Raw genomic sequence first — 23656 nt, 5'->3', positions numbered from 1 at the left:
AACATAATAATAAAAAAAGAGGCTTTAATTTGCTTTGATCTGTTTTTATCCTTTGAATATAATTGAGGTTATACAGGAAGTCCCTGCAAAGCCTGGATTCTTAAAACAATTTAGGAAAGATCAACAGCAAACTCCTGTTAAATTTGAGAAAAGCATACACATCAAAATAAGATTATAGGGCGCCTTACAACAATTTAGGAAAGATCAACAGCAAACTCCTGTTAAATTTGAGAAAAGCATACACATCAAAATAAGATTATAGGGCGCCTGCGTGGCTCAGTTGGTTAAGTGACTGCCTTCGGCTCAGGTCATGATCCTGGAGTCCCGGGATCGAGTCCTGCATCGGGCTCCCTGCTCAGCAGGGAGTCTGCTTCTCCCTCTGACCCTCCTCCCTCTCATGCTCTCTCTATCTCATTCTCTCTCTCAAATAAATAAATAAAATCTTTAAAAAAAATAAAATAAGATTATAAAAATTGACAAAAACATATTATTTTGATAAATCAAGAAATTGTATAGTCAAAACTCAACTTATAAGACCTTTATTCCTAATCGCCAAAAACCAGCAGCATCCCAAATGGTCATCAACAATAAATGGCAGGGATTCCTGGTTGGCTCAGTCAGTTAAGCATCTGTCTTCAGCTCAGGTCATGATCCTGGGGTCCTGGGATGGAGCCCTACGTCGGGCTTCCTGCTCAGCGGACAGTCTGCCCCTCCCTCTCCCTTGGCCTCTCCCCCACTCTTGTTCTCTCTCTCTCCTCTCTCTCTCTCTCTTACACATAAATAAATAAAATCTTTAAAAAAACAACTGAGGGTTGCAGATAGGGAGGTGGGTGGGGGGACAGTGTTACTGAGTGATGGGTATTAAGAAGAGCACATGATGTGATGAGCACTGGGTGTTATACGCACGCAACTAATGAATCATTGAACATTATATCAAAAATTAATAATGTGCTATATGTTGGCTAATTGAATTTAAATTTTAAAAAAACAACAAAAAGACCAAAGCAATAAATGGCGAAACAGTGGTACATTTCTACAGTGGAATATCGGACTACTACTCAACAGTGAAAGAAAGAAACTATTGATATATACCACAACACAGACATATCTCAAATGCATTATGCTAAGTGAAAGGAGACAGGCACAGAAGGCTACATATCATACTATTCCATTTATATAACATTCCGCAAAACTGTAGGAACAGAAACCAGATGAGTTTTTACCAAGGACTGGGGCTAAGAGGGAATTGACTATAGAGGGACATGAAGGAACTTGAAGTGATGGAAACATTCTATATCTCAATTTTGGTGTATACATTTGCCAAAACACATCAAATTATACAGGTAAAAAGGGTAAGTTTTATGTTTGTAGATTATACAGAATAACATAACTTTAAAAAAAAATCTTAAATTCCCAACTAGAGTCTGAGATGTCTTAGGTAACTAGTTTTTTTAGCTTCCCTTGTAACATTTCCCTTTCTGTAGTAGCAGGAAATATCAATTAAGGACTTTAGTCATTAAATTTTTATAATATGTCTGGGATATGTGGCAGACATTATTACATCTATTTTATATGTGGGGAAATAGAGGTCCAGTGACATACAATTACTTATCTGCATTAATGGTGGAATGGTGACCAGAATCCAGGTCCCCAGATTCAAAGACCACTGCGTCTTATGTATCTCAAATACCCATTTCTCTCACATTAACTCATCTTCTTTGTAACTTACAAATAGTAAAGAACCCCCTTCTGACTTCTAATGCTGTATCTAGGAATAAAAATAAGGATAAATGGGACTTAAATCTTGTGTAACTCACTGGTTTTAAGGCACACCAAACTGAAGCCTTCATGGGTTTCACAGCTCATCCCTTGTGGATAAAAATATCTTTGAAAATTCTAGTTATGAGATTAAAAATTTAAGGATGAAATGCAATTTTATGGTTACAAAAGAAGGTACATAGTAATACCACTACATTACCAAAGGGATTTGAAATCCCTAAGCATTTTGCCAAAGTACATTTTAGCAGGAAAGTATTGGTCATTTGGGCTAGAGTATTATAAGGTCTCCAGTGACTTTTTTCCCCCTTTATGAAAATTGTTAGAATGTACTGCAAGATAAATCAATGTAAAGCTCTTAACTTTGGAAGCTTAACTCACTGTAATGAGTGACAGCATTTAGAAATGGCCTTTCCTAAAATATTATTTTAGTGGATGAAATTACCTCCTTATAATTCATCTGGAATTTTTCTTAAACATGGTATGAGTCAGAGATCTAATTATTTTTTCTAAGTGGAAAGTCAATTATGTGCACAGAATTTTTAATAAGCCATTTATCTCCCTCCATACCCATTCAAATGAAATGTTATCATATGCTAAGTTCTCAAAACTACATATTTTTAATCTGTTTCTGGATGGTTTATTCTATTCAACTGATCTATTTATCTTTTCCTAAACTTACTATTTTAATTGCTGTTGTTTTGTAGTAATATTAGTATCAGGTAAAATAAGTCCCTTTTCATGAATGTTTTTACCCAGTATTTTCTTGTCAATTATGGTACATTCATTCATTCATATAAACTTTATAATGTTTATCATATTGTCTAATTCCAAAAAAATTATATTCTAACAAAATGAATTATTTATACATCGGAAAGAACTGACCATTTACTCTATGAGATAATACCACACAGAAATACATCCTGTCACTCCATTAATTTAGACCATTTTATGTCCTTCAATAAAATTATATTTTTATATAGGTCTCCTCCCATCTTCGTTATTTTATTCCAAAGTGTTTCATAGTTTGTCATTATTGTAAATGGAATAATTTCATTTCTTCCCTTTTACATGTCTGATTATTACTAGCAAAAACAAAAGTTATTGAATATTTTGTATTTTTTTAAATTTTATTATGTTATGTTTGTATATTTTTATCAAGCTACCTTATCAAATTATCTCATTAGTTCTATTTTTTGTTGTTGTTGAGTATCTTGGGGTTTCTTGGATACAATTATATAATCTGAAAAATAAGGTTATTTTGTCTTTTCTAATCCATGTGTGTGTGCGCACACGCGCATGTCTTATGTAACATATTTCATTTAATTTTCTTATTGCATCAGCTAGAACCTCCAAAACAATGTTGAACAATAGTAATGACAGAGAGTATTCCTATCTTGTATGTCAAGGATATAAGGATATATTTTCAAGGACATTTACTCTAACACTGAAATTAGAAAAAAAAAACCTAGAAAAAAAGCTTGAATATCCATCAGGAGAGTGGTTTAATAAAAGAAGTTCATTTGCATCCTAGGAACTATGATACAGCTATTAAAAATTATTTAGATTTATATTACCAACAGGGAATGATGTTCATGATACATTTGTGTGTGACGGGGAAAGCTGAAAAGTGATATATATGCGATGTTTCCATTTTTATAAAATGAGGGACAGGGAGGTGTGTGTGTGTGTGTGAATGTGTGTGTGTGTGTAAATAAATAATATATATAGAAAGAGTATGTTGGCATAGAGGAAAGTGTGGAATGATAAACAGGAAACACTAATTACCTTAGATGGTTAAAATAGAGTGGAAGAGCAGGGTATAACTGACTTCATACACCTCTACACTGATTTGTCAAAATGTACATTTTTAAATATATACATAGATACGCACATTCATTTCTTTTGGCTAGACTCCAAGCTTTTTATAAAACTTAGTAAAATGTCAAAAAGGAAAGGATAAATGGGTTCCATTAGACTTAAGCAAATCACTTGACTTCTTTGCATTTCAATTTCTTCATATATGAGAAATAAGTTGTGCTAGATGTGGTCTAAGGTCCCAATGATATTATAATTTCTTCTACTTAGTTCTGGTTTGATCTTGAGAAAAATCTCTTTCTGGTCCACTTAAGTCCCTCTGGACATTTAGAGTCATTAAAGAGTCCTTCAGAAGGATTTCAGGAACTGTTTCTGAAATAACAATTTTGAGAGCATTCTTTTTGTATTAGTGATGTGAGTGTATAAAGTACATAAGAGGTGCATTTAGCAGAGTAATCCGAATCACTGGTATTATGAGAAGAACATATATTAGAAGTCAGAAGTTCAGGACTTGAACTTCTAATCAGCCACGTGTTAGCCAAGTGACCCTCTGTAACTATTTCAGTTTCCTTGTCTGTAAAAAGATGATGGTAACAGTTGCCAATAAGTGGCCTCACCTCCTTTTGCTAATTGATGGAGTTCAGAGAAAGGAGAGAGAGCCCCCTTCCACACATCCCTTGCATTCCATGGACAACCAGGCTTGACCTACTCAGCTATCTTTAGATAAAAAAAAATAAATGTTGCATTTTATAGAAAAGTAGACTAGAGCTTTCAAGCCAGTGAACCATAGCACCCTGGGGTGCTAGAGAATTACTTGTGTATACATAAGTGATCTATGCTTCAGTCCTAAATCAGTCACATGAGACCTAGAGCAGCCCAAACCTCAGAGCAGTTTTCATACAATTACCTCACAGTGCCATATTATCGTTTTCTAGGTGTGCTATATAATATGAAAGGATTTGTGAAAGATTACTATCAATGATTGTATACTGTGGAAATATTAACTGATCTTATTTAGTTATAATATTTTCCTTTGCAAAGATGTTCGTATCTATCTACGGCTAAAAACGGAGGTAATGTCTACTGCCTTTTACTCAATACAAATGCTGTTGATTTCAAGTAGGAGCTATTTTTTAAAATGTTTTAATTGATGTAGCTCCTTCCCAAAGTGTTGAGGAGAAGCTGTTAACCTATCTAATTCCCTCCATGAGAACAGGGAAATGTATTTTGGTCTCTTCACTATCCTCAGTTCCTAGCATGGTGCCTAGCACATGGTAGGCACCCAATAAATATGTGTTGAATAAATGAACAGTTGTACAAATGAATGAATTTGCACTAAACCACCCATAATGTCACAACCCATCCCATTTATAATCCATGGCAAATATCTGAAATTCAGATGGCTGTGGCAAGAAAAAGGAAGATTCACATGCGCAGGCTTCACTCATTAACATCAACCCTTTTATCAACTGAGGTAACTAATCAGAGAAGTGTTTTACCTCTAGGTGTGTATTTGTATTTTTATTGCTGATGTCTTATTTTTATTAAGTTTTTAATTTTAATTCCAGTATAGTTAACATACAGTGTTATATTAGTTTCAGATGTACAATATAGTGACTCAACACTTCCATACATCACCCAGTGCTCATCAGGACAAGTGTACTCCTTAATCCCCATCACCTATTTGACTCATCCCCCCACTCACCTCCCCTCTGGTAACCATCAGTTTGCTCCCTATAGTTAAGAGTCTGTTTCTTGGTTTGCTTCTCTCTTTTTTCCCTTTGCTCCTTTGTTTTGTTTCTTAAATTCCACATATGACTGAAATCATAATCCATCTCTGATGGATTTATTTCACTTAGCATAGTACTCTCTAGCTCCATCCATGTTGTTGTAAATGGCAAGATTTAATTCTTTTTTTATGGCTGAATAATATTGCAGTGTGTGTGTGTGTGTGTGTGTGTACCACTTCTTTATCCATTCATTTATCAGTGGACACGGGCAGCGTCCATATCTTGGCTATTGTAAATAATGCTGCAATAAACAGGGGTGCATGTATCCCTTTGAATTAGTGTTTTTGTATTTTTTGGGTAAGTACCCAGTAATGCGATTCCTGGATCACAGAGTAGATCTATTTTTAACTTTTTGAGCAACCTCCATATTGTTTTCCAGAGTGGCTGCACAAGTTTCATTCCCACAAACAGTGCAGGAGGGTTCCTTTTTCTCCACATCCTTGCCAACACTTGTTTCTTAAGTTTTTGATTTTAGCCATTCTGACAGGTGTGATGTCTTATTAAAGTTAGGGGATTCTTTTGTTTAGAAATGGGATAAAGGGCCTCTATGCTCTTATGACAAGTGTTTTTGTTATGGTCAATTAGCCAGCATATAGTACATCATGAGTTTTTGATGTAGTGCTCAACGATTCACTAGTTGCGTATAACACCCAGTGCTCATCACAAAACGAGACTGTTCTAGCACTGTTCTTCTTAGTTCAATAAAGAAAAGAATCTCTTTTCAAAAATGTTTCTAAAAGCACTAACATTATTGTGTATGCTGTTCTACTGTCTAAGCCCCAGTCATACAGCATTAAGATGGAGTGCTGAAAGTAGAGGCCCTCTCCTCACTTCCTTTTGCTAACTGATAGAGTTTAGATAGAGGAGATACAACCCTCTTACACATATCTCTTACATTCCAAGAACAACAACAACTTACTCAGTCATCTTTATGTACATGCCCCAGTGCCACCTGATCCGCCTCTACCTTCCTATCCAGCTGTGATTACATGCAGGCACAGAAGGACAGTCCTCAAAGGCCTACCCTAGCATATTTCAGACGGCTTAGAAACACATAACAGAATGTGAGCATGACACAAATTTATTAGAGAGTAAGAAAAAAGCAGAAATGGATATAAAAGAAGCAAGTTTAAAGATTACATATATTTAAAAAGATGACTTGGAAATTGATCATGCAACACACATACGTTTTACTGTTAAAATAGTGGAGATAATACATTGTACATTTCTAAATTTGGATGTACACCAGAATGAAGTCTGGGCAAACGTCTTTACATTGTGGTAGCTGGAGCAAAATCACTTTATGCTCAGCCTGGGAGGGCACACAGAGACTATAAAGCAAGCAGGTAAGATTATTAAACTATTGATTGGAAAAGGAAACATTTTCCCATTACATCAATACATTTTTTTCAATGATATACTTTGGAACTGTGAGAAGCAGGGTTAACAACACATTTGGGAGCTTTAGGAATTCTTTAACTTTGGGGTTTAGTTTTTTATTCTGATCCATTAGTATAGTACAGTGACTAAAAGAATGGGCCCAGGGTGCCTGGGTGGCTCAGTTGGTTAAGCGACTGCCTTCGGCTCAGGTCATGATCCTGGAGTCCCGGGATCGAGTCCCGCGTCGGGCTCCCTGCTCGGCAGGGAGTCTGCTTCTCCCTCTGACCCTCCCCCCTCTCATGTACTCGCTCTCTCTCATTCTCTCTCTCTCAAATAAATAAATAAATAAAAATCTTTAAAAAAAAAAAAAAAAAAAAGAAGAATGGGCCCAGTAGCCAAAATGCAAGTCATAAACTGCTGTGTGACTTTTGTTAAGTCACTTAACTTATCTGAGTCTCCAGTCACTTCTGGAAAATGGGGATAATAATAATACCTACCTAATACAGTAGTCTAGAGACCTAGTTAATCTATCTAAAGCACTTAAAACAGAGCCTGGCATATAGTGAGCACTCAACAAATGTTAGTTATCATTGTGATTAATATTTGTCAATTGTAAAATGTTATAGAAATCTTAAAAGTTACTGTACAAGCAGAGCTAGAAAAGCCATTTGCTTCACCATCTTTGGTCCATTTCTAAGAATGATACTTAGCATTTCCCAAGGAAGAAATTGCTTTGTTATACAATGATGATAGTGATGTCTAGAGATGTGAAGAAAGAAGAAAGAATTTAGTAGAAAAGTAAGAAGATGAGACAGTAGAATATATAAGAAAAGGAAAAGGCTGATGACAAGGATTTTACTCCTAGCTGCTAACTCTGGAGCTGATCAATTTTCCTTTTCCAAATATAAAATTAAAATAAAACATTCTTACTCTATCTTTTCACAGGCTTCTCTGCACCAGTGTTGCATCTTAGAGAAGTGTGTGTGACCATAGCTGGGTTTAGCTCTAGGATCACTGCAGGAAAGGGTAGTGATTAAGAAAATGGACTCTGGAATAGCAAACACTGCCTTGAATACAGAACCAGGCTTTGTTAGCTGAGTAGCTTTGTACAAGTTTCTGCATCCCTCTGAGCCTTAGTTGTTTTTTTTTTTTTTCTATTAAATAAGGATAACAGCACCCCCACAAAGAGTTGCATTGAGACTTAAATTGAGATAATTTAGAGACCAAGCTTAGCACAGTGAATGGCATATAGTGAGTGCTTAATAAATACTGAGAAGGCATGGAGGGCCCCACTAAATTATAGATGTTCTATATTTATGAATAATGATCATCATATGTTCCTTTTTATCTGTCAGAATATTATCTTTATTAAGAAAAAAAAAGGAAGGACAATTCACATAGAGTCTGAGATCCCAGGTCAGGACATGCTTTTGATGTCCACTGGTGAGTTCCCATAGGTATGAAGATGGAGAGGCTTCCAAATGCAAAAACATGTGACAGCTGTAGGAGTTAGGGTTTAGTCCTCCCTGGAAACTAAGAATCTGTTATATCCTATAGAAACAACCTGTTCCTTCTTTTATGTGTGTTTGAGTCCAACAATGTACACAACACCTGTGCAGAAAACCCCCTTGGTTACCTCTGGCTATAACATATAAACCTGTACCAGGTGTCAACTACCAGGACTCAGAGTTGGCAGAATACAGTTATCTTATAGAACCACGGGGCCCCAGGCTAGCAGCCAGAATGTCACAGCTAGAAGGTTGTGTGGTTACTTCTCTGCTTCTTCCCCTAGATCCAATCTCTGCTCTGTCTGACCTACTTTATGCCCAGGGAATCTGAAGACTATTGAATCTATCTCCTGATTTTGCCCTCTGACTTTTGCTTAATTTTCCACGGGTGCTAGCAGAAAACCAGAAGTCGGGAGTTAAGAGGGGTTAGGGTATTTATCCTGCTCAATCCCTGTTTATCTGCCACAGTTCATATGTTCTTTTAAGGCCACAGCTCTTGTCAGGCCCACTCCACTATTGCCAGGTTCCAGTGACACTGCTCTTTCTTATTGCCATTGTAGGCCTAGGAGTGGTAATTTATACCTTCCTCCCTTGTTGGGAGTATTATGTGTACTTGTAATAATGGGCCTTTGCTCCTAACAGTAAATAATATTTCTATGTCCCTCAAATATGTTCTTTCATGTGTTATGTAAATCTTTACTCTTCTTCCCACTTGCTCTCATAAGTTTGAGTGGAGGGAATTTTTACTTATTTTTAGCAGTTGGAGAAGATGGGGTTGCTTGTGACACCTGCTGATGGAAGTCCACTAAAACCAGTACTATATAGAAGTCATACCTCTGAGTTATTTAACTGTGGATCTGTTCATTTTTCTCAATGAAATATCTGATACCAGAAACTAGAAATAAAATATCTCCCTTTTTCTATCCCCAAGCCAGCTATTGACTTAAGGTTAAAAAAAAATAATAATAATAATAATTGACACCATGCTGTTACCTTGTACCACACAACATCAGGCTCCTGATCGGACTTTTTAAAATCATCCATGTCTGGGCAGGAGATCTCCTTTCTTTTAGTGACTTCAGATTTTTCTAAATAGCGTATCCTGCTATTGTAGCACAGGCCTGATTCATTCTCTGCAACAGTCAAGGACATTGACACCTTCATGCAATATGTCGAGTTTCTGTAGAAACAGAGAAATAGCAAAATGGCTTTACTGGGTGTTTAAAACTTTGTACTCTATATATTTCAAGAATATTTACCTTTCCATATAGGACCTTGCCTAGAAATCAGAAACAACATCAAACCAACACAGAACAGTTTTCCATTTCAACTGACAGGAAGATATAAAACAAAATGTAATGAGGACATCTCTGACCATGAAGTAGCTACATAGAGCAGCTGTACCCATCTTCTAAACTATAAGACAATTCAGACTTCCTCCCCACTGGTAAATATTGCCACATTGAAGATCTGATAGTGAAGACTTATGAGAAAGTCTGTATTTAGAGCTACAGTTATTTCTGCCCTGTCCCTATGGCCAGTCCCTTCACAGGTATTCCAAGAGTTGTTTGATTTTGTCATTGGTTTCAAAGCCAACATTTACTTTTTCAAGATACATACCCCAAACCAGATCAACATACAGAAGATACCTGTTAACTTACATAGCTTTTTAAAGTGTTTACTGAGATATGTCAGGAATCAAATTCTGGATTCCTATAAAGAACAAATCCTAGGGGCGCCTGGGTGGCTCAGTCGTTAAGCGTCTGCCTTCGGCTCAGGTCATGATCCCAGGGTCCTGGGATCGAGCCCCACATCGGGCTCCCTGCTCAGCGGGAGGCCTGCTTCTCCCTCTCCCCCTGCTTGTGTTCCCTCTCTGGCTGTATCTCTCTCTGTCAAATAAATAAATAAAATCTTAAAAAAAAAAAAAAAAAAAGAACAAATCCTAGTATAATGTGGTTGGTCTAGATTAATTGTATCCACCAACATTAGCATTATAAAGGAATTTCAACATGAATTTTACCATAAGGCTACTTTAGAAGTTGGGCATTAATTGGCTAACTCATGATGTAAGGGTAGTTATGGAATTCAATTCTGCTTCCATTTCCTTGTGTATGCCCCATGATTTTTCCCTACACTGACTGGACTGCAGAACATATCAATCACACAAAAGAAAACTGGAAAGTGTGAGGAAGAGAGCAGAAGTACCTGGTAAGACTTAGCAGAAAGTCAACTGTAAATCTCTTGGTGGGACATGTCAGGATCATATCTGTTCTAAACATCAAGGGATACCTGCTATTACAAATACCAAGTGCCAAGGGCACTTCAAAACCAAGTGTTTTTACAACCAAGGGGTAGCAATCCTGACAGATGGGATTAGCATGCCAGCCAATAATTTAAGATGGCCTCAAAGAATTGTCAATATTCATACTACTTACTCATTGAAATTCCACAATATGCCAGATATACAAAAAACAGAAGTGCAAATGGTCACTGCCCACTGGGTTTACAAACGGAGTCAATCAAAATGACTGCTACTTAAATTTTTAGTGAAGTCAATTGCTGGCAAGTACTTCTGACTATGCCCATGCCTATGTCATCTGAGTAGGATACTATCAAAGTACTCTCATTCTAATATTCAGTTGCAACCCCATTACACAATGAAGATTGTGAGCTATTGCTTTTGTCTGTTCCTCAGTGTAGGTTCCTAGAACTCAAGGCTATGCCCACTAGGGATCAAATGTAAGACCATTTAATTATCTTGTTAGATGTCTGACAGCCCCTTTAAAAAACATGAAGCTAAAAGCCACCAGAATAAAAGAAAAACAAAACAAAACAAAAATAGTCTCAGGCAAGAAGGTAATGTTTGGTGCAATTTGGCTCTTCTTGACCCCACCTTCACTACTTTGGTGCTAAACATTTCTATGTGTCCATGCTTCCTTTAAGGCCCTACATGATCTGGCCTGTCATAACACTGTCCTTTACTTTAGTGTACAGGCACAATGGCATTCCCTCTGTTCCTTAAATATACTACACCTATTTGAGCCAGGGACTTTTACACTTGCTCTTCTCTCTGAACTTCTATCATTTATTTGTTAAATGTAAGCATGGAATTTGTTGCTTTTGTTCATCACTCTATCCCTGAGATCTAAATGAATAAACAGTAGATGTTCAGTAAATGTTGGCTGAATAGAAGAGAGGGCATCAAAGGTATGTCGATTGATGAGACATGTTCTCTCTGCTTTACTTTTGCATCAATCCCCTTATAATAACCTCTCTTCCTCATTCTACAGATTCAGGTATATAGCTGGTCAGATGTCACATTTCTTATTTAAATATGACTCAGGATAATTTTGCAGGTATTCTTGTACTACAAGGGTAAGGTTTAGCCAAGTTTTGTGCATCAGCATATTAGCAAATAAAGAATATACTAGTTACAACTAGGAGACAAGAAGGACTAAGGTAGGTATAGGAAATGGAGGGAAGATAAATGGTCAGTTTTTTTAAAGGTATTGAACACAGAAGAAAGAGTCACCTCTTGGGTTTACAAAGTATTCTGAACAGTTCTTAATGTTACAGACTTTGATCATATCTGCTCTATGGTGTTCATCCCTTTGGATGAAAGAGAATTACTTGTTAAATACCTTCCCATTATTATGGTGTGCCCCCAGGGAAAGAGAGCTGTTGGCCAGCAGTCTCAACAATAAAAGCAGATAGAATGTCCAGTGCCCTGAAAGAAGCTTACTATCCCAAATGTATTTAGCCCGAGGGAGAAAACATATATTCTAAGTAAGGGGCCAACATAATAGAGTGGTTTCCTAACAAAGCACCAGCTTTGAACTAAGATCCACTGGGTTCAACTAGTTCTGTGTCCTTGAAAAAGTCATGTAACATCATTCAGTCTCAGTTTCCTCAGCTGAAAAATGAGGATAAGAAGTCCTTTATGGTGGGGCGCCTTGGGTGGCTCAGATGGTTAAGCGTCTGCCTTTGGCTCAGGTCATGATCCCAGGGTCCTGGGATCGAGTCCCGCATCGGGCTCCCGGCTCCGCGGGGAGCCTGCTTCTCCCTCTGGCCCTCTCCCCTCTCAAGCTGTTTCTCTCTCGCTTGCTCGCTCTCTAAAAAATAAATAGATAAAATCTTTAAAAAAAAAAAAAAAGAAGTCCTTTATGGTAATTCCATTGGAGGTTGGAGACAGGAATTCCTTTCATTATACAGCCATGAGCAAATATATGTTTACCATTTTCAGTTGGAATGATTACAATAACTGACCTCTCCAGTTTGTTGTAACTATTAAGCCAAATAATATATAAAACATATAGTAGAGCATCTAGCACATAGTAGGTATTTGATAAATTGTAGTTAGAATCGCTACTACTGTTAGGATTAGTTGTTACATATTGTTAATAAATAATAATTATAATTTACATGTGATATAATAATAACAATCAATCACCAGTATAATAAAAACAATACATTGGCAGCAATGGGTGAAGGTATGCCACTGGGTTAAGGGTGCTACTTTATAGGAATGAGTCTAAAAGAAGCCAGTTGGGCAACAGGCCTAGTACCAGAGGGCCATGAAAATTTGAAAGGATCAAAAAGATACACTGACATAGACACAAAAAGAAGTGAATCAAAAGAAAACAGCTAAGGCAGGGAGAAACTTCCAGTTAATATGAGCAGTAGCTACTTGGCAAAGGCCAGAACCTTGGAGGTCAAATTGTTAGCAAGAGTTTCACTAAGACTTTTGGGAATTTCTTAGACAAATGCCTTCTATAATAAAGTCAAGGCCTCTAGGTAAATTTTCCAGGGACAAAAGACAAAAGATACTCTATGTGTTCCTTCCTCAACCCCTCCAAATTATAAACTATGCAGGCCATGCCAACAGCACCTTCATTAACCTGGGATGGGGATGAGGGCAGGAAACCCAAATAGGGGATGGCTGATAGGCTGAAAGAGAAAATGTTTCAGTTTTCTCTCACCCAAAGAAAACCTTAGGCTTGGGCTCTGCATGAATTCATTCTTGCTCTGGTCTCTAGCATGTGGAAGGCTTCTAACAAATTGCTTGTTAACCCATGAACAAGCCCCAGTATAAAGTCCTTGATGATGACCAAGGTCCCTGGAACTCAAAGACAAGGCCATGTGTGAGTCCTACTGTCTCCATCACTGACCTGGGGTTGGTATGATCAAGGCTGCCTGACAGTCTAAGACTCAGGTTCATTTTTATTAGTTGTGTAATCCAGCCCTGGCACAGTTCCTGCTAACAATCTTGCATTATTTAGATTTTATTTAGAAAAATGCCCCAGGCCAGTTCTATTTAAAATGTTTCCTGCAACTGGGACCTAGAAATGTTACTTTTCTTTCATTAGGTACAATTAGAGCTGTGCAAGTTTGAGGAGGCAGACTGGCAAGTGTGCAACAATGAGGATTCTAACTTTTTTCTGACCTCCCTTCACATCCTGAGGAGGACAAGGAGAACATTCAGGCTCAATATGAGCAAAGGGCATTTGCAGTGATATTACAGAAAGGCCTTACAATTGCATGCACTTCTAATCTTTTAAGTACTTCCACATCTCTTATCTTACTTAATTCTGCCAATAATCCAGGAAATTGTACAGGTTAAGTTTCATCTACACTTTGCAGAGGAGTAAAATGTAGACACAGAGAGGACAAATAATTCAGTTAAGCCCATATAGCTGGTTAACAGATCAGAACCAAGGTTTTGGCTGTTAGCCCCTGGCTACTCTCAGACCTTGATGTTAATATGGGTTAACAACCAAACTAACTTGTGGTTATCCATACAAACTTGGGAAAGCTCATAGAAAGAAATGTATATGTGTAAAGATAACATATAAGAATAATGTTAATATGCACAGCACAAAATAATTTGCACAAATTTATGAATAAACCTCACTTCCTATTCCAAAATTTTCATGTTAACTACTTTAGGTCATAATTTATACTTTTTTTCCAGAAGTATTTCTAAGGGAAAATGTTGATCAATCTTGGGTTCCCTGACAGGAAAAGTAAGATCCAGGATTTAAAACATACATGAAGAGAGAAAAGTGACCACTTTCTGGAAGGTAGGACATGCGGAGAAGTGAATCCGAGGCGATATTCGGGAAGATAGACGGAGGGGGATGGGAGCCGCTACTGGGAAGTGATAGAGCCACAGAGCACAAAATCAGAACTTTTAGAAGTCAGATCCATTGAGGGACATCACTCCAGTGGATAAGTGTGGGGGGGGGGGGAACCATCGCGGGACAGTGTGGTCTCAGGACCCTCGGGGTCACAGAAAGACCAGGGGTGCCTGAGTGCGGCAGAGCTCCCAGGTATTGGAGCAGGGAAGCTGGCTGCAGAGACAGATCTGGGGAGCAGGCTCTCATCTCAGGGTTGACATAAACCGTGATCCGCAGCACAGTCGGGCCACCGCTCCTCCAGTTGGGACCCAACAAGCAGCAGATCTGGGGAGACTCCCCTTCCTCCCCGGGAGGAGCAGCGCAGGTGCACACTGCAAGAATCTGCTGGGTTTGGAGACTCCACTCGGGGTCAGGTGGCAGAGATAGAAATGCTCGGTCACAGGCCAGGTGAGCATGGAGTGCGGCCGGAGACCGGGGAGATGGGAGTGATTGCTTTTCTCTGGGGGCTCACTGAGGGGTGGGGCCCCAAGTTCCCGGCTCCTCCAGGGCGGAGATTGGGAGGCCACCATTTTCACTCTCATCCTCCAAAGCTGTATGGAAAGCTTGCAGGGAACAAAAGCTCCCAAGAGCAAACCCGAGCAGATTACTTAGCCCGGACTGGCAAGGGCGGGGCAATTCCGCCTCCGGCAAAGACATTTGGAAGCCACAGCAACAGGCCCTTCCCCCAGAAGATCAGCGAGAACAGCCAGCCAAGACCAGGTTTGCCAATCAGTGAGAACGGCAGAACTCCAGCGCTAGGGGAATACTGCACATAGAATTCATGGCTTTTTTCCCATGATTCTTTAGTCTTTCAAAGTTAATTTTTTTTAACTTTCATTTTCTTTTTTTTTTTTTTGAATTTTTCTTTTTCCCTTTTTCAACCATCTTATCAATCCCTTTTTTAAAAAATGTTTTTTATTTTTCATTTTTAGTCATTTTATCTCTTCATAGTAGTTAACATTATTTTTGGTATATATATATATATATAAGTTGTTCTTTCTTTAAAATTTTGGGATACAGTTTCTTCTAACAGACCAAAATATACCCTAAATCTCTAGTGTATGGCTTTGTTCTAGTTTCCTGACGAATCACAATCTCTCCCTTTTTTTTTTTAAATCCTCTTCTTTCTTTTTTCAACCAACATCTTATAAATTCCTTTTATAAAACCTTTTATAATTTTCATCTTTACAGTCATATTCCATCCCTTCATCATATTAACCCTTACTTTTATACATATATAAGATCTTCTTTCTTTAAAATTTTGGGAACATGTTCTTCTAACAGACCAAAATACACCCAAAATCTAGTGTGTGGCACTGATCTATGCACCAGCCTGATCATATTTGATCATATTCTGGTTTTTTGTTTGTTTGTATCTTTTTCTTTTTCTTTTTTTTTTTTCTTTGCCTTTCTTTTCCCCCGGTTTCAGGTCTCTTCTGATTTGTATAGTGTATATTTTTGGGGGACGTTGTTACCCTGTTAGCATTTTGTTCTCTCATTCATCTATTCTCCTCTGGACAAAATGAAAAGATTGAAAAAATCACCTCAACAAAAAGAACAAGAGACAGTACCGACTGACAGGGACCTAATCAATACGGACATTAGTAAGATGTCAGAACTAGAGTTCAGAATGACGATTTTTTTTTAAAAGATTTTATTTATTTATTAGAGAGAGAGAGCACATTAGAGGGGGGAGGGTCAGAGGGAGAAGCAGACTACCTGCTGAGCAGGGAGCCCAATGCAGGACTCGATCCCGGGACTCTGGGATCATGACCTGAGCCAAAGGCAGTCGCTTAACCAACTGAGCCAACCAGGTGCCCAAGAATGACGATTTTAAAGATACTAGCTGGGCTTGAAAAAAACACAGAAAATATTAGAGAAACCCTTTCTGGAGCAATAAAGAACTAAAATCTAACCAAGTCGAAATCAAAAAGGCTATTAATGAGGTACAATAAAAAAAAAGGGGGCTCTAACTGCTAGGATAAATGAGGCAGAAGAGAGAATCAGTGATATAGAACACCAAATGATGGAAAATAAAGAAAGTGAGAAAAAGCGAGATAAACAACTACTGGATCATGAGGGCAGAATTCGAGAGATAAGTAATACCATAAGATGAAACAATATTAGAATAATGGGGATCCCAGAAGAAGAAGAAAGAGAGAGAGGGGCAGAAGGTATATTGGAGGAAATTATAGCAGAGAACTTCCCTAATTTGGGGAAGGAGACAAGCATCAAAATCCAGGAGGCACAGAGAACCCCCCTCAAAATCAAGAAAAATAGGTCAACAACCCGACATCTAATAGTAAAACTTACAAGTCTCAGACACAAAGAGAAAATCCTGAAAGCAGCTTGGGACAAGAGATCTGTAACCTACAATGGTAGAAACATTAGATTGGCAATGGACCTATCCACAGAGACCTGGCAGGACAGAAAGGACTGGCAGGATATATTCAGAGCACTAAATGAGAAAAATATGCAGCCAGGAATACTATATCCAGCTAGGCTGTCATTGAAAATAGAAGGGGATATAAAAGTCTTCCAGGAAAAACAAAAATTAAAGGAATTTGCAAACACAAAACCAGCCCTACAAGAAATCTTGAAAGGGGTCCTCTAAGCAAAGAGAGAGCCTAAAAGTAACATACACCAGAAAGGAACACAGACAATATACAGTAACAGTCACCTTACAGGCAATACAATGGCACTAAATTCCTATCTTTCAATAGTTACACTGAATGTAAATGGGCTAAATGCCCCAATCAAAAGACACAGGATATCAGACTGGATAAAAAAACAAGACCCATCTCTCTGCAAGAGACTCATTTTAGACCCAAAGACACCCCCAGATTGAAAGTGATGGGGTAGAAAACCATTTACCATGCTAATGGACACCAAAAGAAAGCTGGGGTGGCAATCCTTATATCAGACAAATTAGGTTTTAAACCAAAGACTATAATAAGAGATGAGGAAGGACACTATATCCTACTTAAAGGGTCTATCCAACAAGAAGATCTAACAATTGTAAATATCTATGCCCCTAACATGGGAGCAGCCAATTATATAGGGCAATCAATAACAAAAGCAAAGAAACACATCGACAACAATACAATAATAGTGGGGGACTTTAACATCCCCCTCACTGAAATGGACAGATCATCTAAGCAAAAGATCAATAAGGAAATAAAGACTTTAAATGACACACTGGACCAAATGGACTTCACAGATATATTCAGAACATTCCATCCCAAAGCAACAGAATACATATTCTTCTCTAGTGCCCATGGAACATTCTCTAGAATAGATCACACCCTAAGTCACAAATCAGGTCTCAACCGGTACCAAAAGATTGGGATCACTCCCTGCATATTTTCAGACCACAGTGCTTTGAAACTAGAAGTCAATCACAAGAGGAAAGTCAGAAACAACTCAAATACATGGAGGCTAAAGAGCATCCTACTAAAGAATGAATGGGTCAACCATTCATTATGGGTCAACCATTAAAGAAGAATTTAAAAAATTCATGGACACAAGTGAAAATGAAAACACAACTATTCAAAATCTTTGGGATGCAGCAAAGGCAGTCCTAAGAGGAAAGTATATAGCAATACAAGCTTTTCTCAAGAAACAAGAAAGGTCTCAAATACACAACCAAACCCTACATCTAAAGTGGCTGGAGAAAGAACAGCAATTAAAGCCTAAACCCAGCAGGAGAAGAGAAATAATAAAGATCAGAGCAGAAATCAATGAAATAGAAACCAAAAGAACAGTAGAACAGATCAACAAAATGAGGAGCTGGTTCTTTGAATGAATTAACAAGATTGATAAACCCCTGGCCAGACTTATCAAAAAGAAAAGAGAAATGACCCAAATAAATAAAATCATGAATGAAAGAGGAGAGATCATAATGAACACCAAAGAAATACAAACAATTACAAGAATATATTATGAGCAACTATATGCCAGCAAATTAGATACTCTGGAAGAAATGGATGCATTCCTAGAGATGTATCAACTACCAAAACTGAACCAGGAAGAAACAGAAAACCTGAACAGACCTATAACCACCAAGGAAATTGAAGCAGTCATCAAAAATCTCCCAACAAACAAAAGCCCAGGGCCAGATGGCTTCCCAGGGGAATTCTACCAAACATTTAAAGAAGAATTAATACCTATTCTTCTGAAACTGTTCCAAAAAATAGAAACGGAAGGAAAACTTCCAAACTCATTTTTTGAGGCCAGCATTACCTTGATCCCAAAACCAGACAAAGACCCCATCAAAAAGGAGAATTACAGAACAATATCCCTGATGAACATGGATGCAAAAATTCTCACCAACTACAAGCCAATAGATCCAACAGGACATTAAAAGGATTATTCACCACAACCAAGTGGGATTTATCCCTGGGCTGCAAGGTTGGTTCAACATCCCCAAATCAATCACTGTGACACAATACATCAATAAAAGAAAGAACAAGAGCCATATGATCCTCTCAATAGATGCAGAAAAAGCATTTGACAAAGTACAGCATCCTTTCTTGATCAAAAATCTTAAGAGAATAGGGATAGAGGGTACATACCTCAATATCATAAAAGTCATCTATGAAAAACCCACAGCAAATATCATTCTCAATGGGGTAAAACTGAGAGTTCCCCCTAAGGTCAGGAACATGGCAGAGATGTCCACTATCATCACTGCTATTCAACATAGTATTAGAAGTCCTAGCCACAGCAATCAGACAACAAAAAGAAATAAAAGGCATCCGAATCAGCAAAGAAGAAGTCAAACTCTCCATCTTTGCAGATGATATGATACTTTATGTGGAAAACCCAAAAGACTCCACCCCAAAACTGCTAGAACTCATACAGGAATTCAGTCAAGTGGCAGGATATAAAATCAATACACAGAAATCAGTGGCATTCCTATACACTAACAACAAGACAGAAGAAAGAGAAATTAAGGAGTCGATCCCATTTGCAATTGCACCCCAAATCATAACATACTGAGGAATAAATCTAACCAAAGAGGCAAAGAATCTGTACTCAGAAAACTATAAAATACTCATGGAAGAAATTGAGGAAGACACAAAGAAATGGAAAAATGTTCCATTCTCATGGATTGGAAGAACAAACATTGTGAAGATGTCAATGTACCTACAGCAATCTACACATTCAATGTAATCCCTATCAAAATACCATCCACTTTTTTCAAAGAAATGGAACAAATAATCCTAAAATTTGTGTGGAACCAGAAAAGGCCCCGAATAGCCAGAGGAATGTTGAAAAAGAAAAGCAAAGCTGGTGGCATCACAATTTCGGACTTCAAGGTCTATTACAAAGCTGTAATCATCAAGACAGTATGGTACTGGCACAAAAACAGACACATAGATCAATAGAGCAGAAGAGAAAGCCCAGAAATGGACCCTCAACTCTATGGTCAACTCATCTTTGACAAAGCAGGAAAGAATGTCCAATGGAAAAAAAGACAGTCTCTTCAACAAATGGTGTTGGGGAAACTGGACAGCCACATGCAGAAATGAAGCTGGACCATTTCCTTACACCACACACAAAAAGAGACTCAAAAGGAATGAAAGACCTAAATGTGAGACAGGAATCCATCAAAATCCTAAAGCAGAACACAGGCAGTAACCTCTTTGACCTCAGCCGCAGCAACTTCTTCCTAGACACATCTCCAAAAGCAAGGGAACCAAGGGCAAAAATGAACTATTGGGACTTCATCAAGATAAAAAGCTTTTGCATAGCAAAGGAAACAATCAACAAAACCAAAAGACAACTGACAGAATGGGAGAAGATATTTGTAAATGACGTATCAGATAAAGGGCTAGTATCAAAATCCATAAAGAACTTATCAAACTCAACACCCAAAGAACAACTAATCCAATGAAGAAATGGGCAGAAGACATGAACAGACATTTCTGCAAAGAAGACATCCAAATGGCCAACAGACACATGAAAAAGTGCTCAACATCACTCAGCATCAAGGAAATCCAAATCAAAACCTCAGTGAGATACTACCTCACACCAGTGAGAATGGCTAAAATTAACAAGTGAGGAAACAACAGATGTTGGCAGGGATGTGGAGAAAAGGGAACCCTCCTACACTGTTGGGAATGCAAGCTGGTGCAGCCACTCTGGAAAACAGTATGGAGGTTCCTCAAAAAGTTGAAAATAGAGCTACCCTATGACCCAGCAACTGCACTCCTGGGTATTTACCACAAAGACACAAATGTAGGGATCTGAAGGGATACGTGCACCCCGATGTTTACAGCAGCAATGTCCAAAATAGCCAAACTATGGAAAGAGCCAAGATGTCCATCAACAGATGAATGCATAAAGAAGAAGTGGTATGTATATACAATGGAATATTATGCAGCCATCAAAAGGAATGAAATCTTGCCATTTGCAACGACGTGGATAGAACTGGAGGGTATTATGCTGAGCGAAATAAGTCAATCAGAGAAAGCCATGTATCATATGACCTCACTGATATGAGGAATTCTTAATCTCAGGAAACAAACTGAGGGTTGCTGGAGTGGTGGGGGTTTGGAGGGATGGGGAGGCTAGGTGATAGACACTGGGGAGGGTATGTGCTATGGCGAGCACTGTGAATTGTGTAAGACTGATGAATCACAGACCTCTACCTCTGAAACAAATAATACATTGTATGTTAAAAAAAAAAAAAAAGAAGAAGAAGATAGCAGGAAGGGAAGAATGAAGGGGGGAAAATTGGAGGGGGAGATGAACTAGGAAAGACTATGGACTCTAAGAAACAAACTGAGGGTTCTAGAAGGGAGAGGGGTGGGGGGATGAGTTAGGCTGGTGATGGGTATTAAAGAGGGCATGTGTTGAATGGAGCACTGGGTTTTGTACGCAAACAATGAATCATGGAACACTACATCAAAAACTAATGATGTAATGTATCTTGTTTACCATAATATAATTTAAAAAAATAAATAAACATACCTGAAGAATCCAGAGGTCTCTTTCTAACTTCCATTTATACAATATGTTTATACTACAAAATCTTAAGTTTTATTTCAGAATTTGAGTTTATATAAATTTTTTATATCACCAGTGCTAAATAAATTAGGGAACCTTTTTCATATCTAAAAGCAGAAGCAGCATGCCTGAGTAGCTCAGCTGGTTAAATGTCCCACTTGATTTCGGCTCAAGTCATGATCTCAGGGTCATGGGATTGAGCCCAGCATCAGGCTTCATGCTCAGCAAAGAGTCTGCTTATCCTTCTTCCTCTGCTCCTCCTCAATCTCTCTCTCTCTCTTTCAAATAAATTAAATAAATAAATAAATAAATAAATAAAAGCAGAAGCTCAGATAAAATGCCTCAGGACATATTTGAAACTTTCTTTTTTACTTTAATTTTATTTTATTATGTTAGTCACCACACAGTACATCATTAGTGTTTGATGTAGTGTTCCATGATTCATTGTTTTTGTTTAACACCCAGTGCTCCATGCAACTTTTCTAAATGGTTCCTTCAATTGTGTTATCCTCATTTCAAATGCTTTCTTTGTAAATCCCAGAGCTATCTGATGGTCAGTAAACTAAAACAAAATTTGTTTTTTGACATTTTTGAAATGTCAATTGACTGCTATGCAATAATATCACTTAATCAATATACTACCCTTGGATAATATTGTCCTACTGGAAACATAAGAACTGTGAACTGATATAATTCAAATTCAGGGAAAGGAAGCAAATCAATAAATAAACAAGATCTGGATGGTGGCCATGTAAGTCGGAATTCACTAAGGAGTGTGTAACAACTCACCTGCTGAATCAACTAGAGGAAAAAAATAGAATTAAAAAAATATATTAAAAAAATAAAAATTTAAAAAAATAAAAAAATAAACAAACAAGATCTTAGGCCTTTTGGTGAATTCCATTCCTTCAAGATTATTACAAAAGTAAGAAAATTGTATTGAAAAATACCTTTGACCTTGCTGGAAAGGAGACTTTCAGATGAGTGCAAGATTAAGCACATATAACTAGAAACAAGCAGTGTTAATTATTTAAAAGAACAAGAAGAGAAAAAGAAAGAAGAAATAAATTATTAATATCAGAAAGAAAATAGAGGATATCACTATAGTTCCCATGATATCAAAAGTATAACGAATAAATACTACAAACAACTCTGTGCCCATAAATTTGATAACCTAGATGAAATGGACCAATCTCTTGAAAGGCACAGTCTGCCAAAACTCATACAAGACAAAAGAAACATATGAATAAGGCCTATAGCTGTTAAAGAAATTAAATCAATAATTAATAACCTTCCAAAATATAAAACATCAGGCCCACATGGATTCACTGGTGAATTCTACCAAATATTCAAGGATGAAATTATACAAATTCTCTACAATCTCCTTCAGAAGATAAAAGTGGAGGGAATATTTCTTAACTCATTCTACGAGGCCAGTATTACCTTAATACCAAAACCAAAGAGATTACAAGAAAACTATACACTGAATGTCTTTCCTGAACATAAATGCACAATCTTCAACAAAATATTAAGAAATCAAATTCAGTAATGTATAAAAATAATTATACACCACAACCAAGTGGGATTTATCCCAGGTATGGAAGCTGGTTCAAAAATTTAAAAATGAATTAATGTAGTTCATCATATTAACAGGCTAAAGAAGAAAAATTACACGACTATATCAGTAGATGCAGGGAAAGCATTTGACAAAATCCAACATCATTTATGATAAAATCTCTCAACAAACTAGGAATAGAGGGAAAATTCCTCAACTTGGTAAAGAGTATTTATGAAAAACCTACAGCTAACATCATACTTAGTGTTAAGAAACTACAAGATTTCCGGGCGCCTGGGTGGCTCAGTTGGTTAAGCGACTGCCTTCGGCTCAGGTCATGATCCTGGAGTCCTGGGATCGAGTCCCGCATCTGGCTCCCTGCTCAGCAGGGAGTCTGCTTCTCCCTCTGACCCTCTTCCCTCTCATGCTCTCTGTCTCTCATTCTCTCTCTCTCAAATAAATAAATAAAATCTTTAAAAAAAAAAAAAAAGAAACTACAAGATTTCCTACCAAAATTAAGAATAAGGCAAAGACGTCCCATCTCACCATTCCTATTCAACACCATACTAAAACTCCTGGCTAATGCAATAGATATGAAAAGAAAATATCTGACTGATTCAGAAGGAAAATATAAAAATA

The 23656-nt window shown here is 37.6% G+C and overlaps 1 protein-coding gene across 1 annotated transcript in view; it reads right to left on the bottom strand.

The window, feature by feature from the left end:
• IL1RAPL2 (interleukin 1 receptor accessory protein like 2) overlaps positions 1 to 23656 on the bottom strand; it is a 639368-nt gene that overhangs the window by 570924 nt on the left and 44788 nt on the right. Inside the window, exon 3 of the mRNA XM_064573611.1 lies at positions 9266 to 9452. Coding sequence (XP_064429681.1) covers positions 9266 to 9452 — 187 coding nt within the window. The remainder of the gene's footprint in view (positions 1 to 9265; positions 9453 to 23656) is intronic.

This window comes from Mirounga angustirostris, unplaced genomic scaffold (assembly GCF_029215605.1).
Source record: "Mirounga angustirostris isolate CCGP_5_RB_7025 unplaced genomic scaffold, mMirAng1.0.hap1 SCAF_11, whole genome shotgun sequence".
Taxonomy (NCBI): domain Eukaryota; kingdom Metazoa; phylum Chordata; class Mammalia; order Carnivora; family Phocidae; genus Mirounga; species Mirounga angustirostris.
Note: the sequence above shows the minus strand (reverse complement) of the source record. Positions and strands in the feature narration are given on the sequence as shown.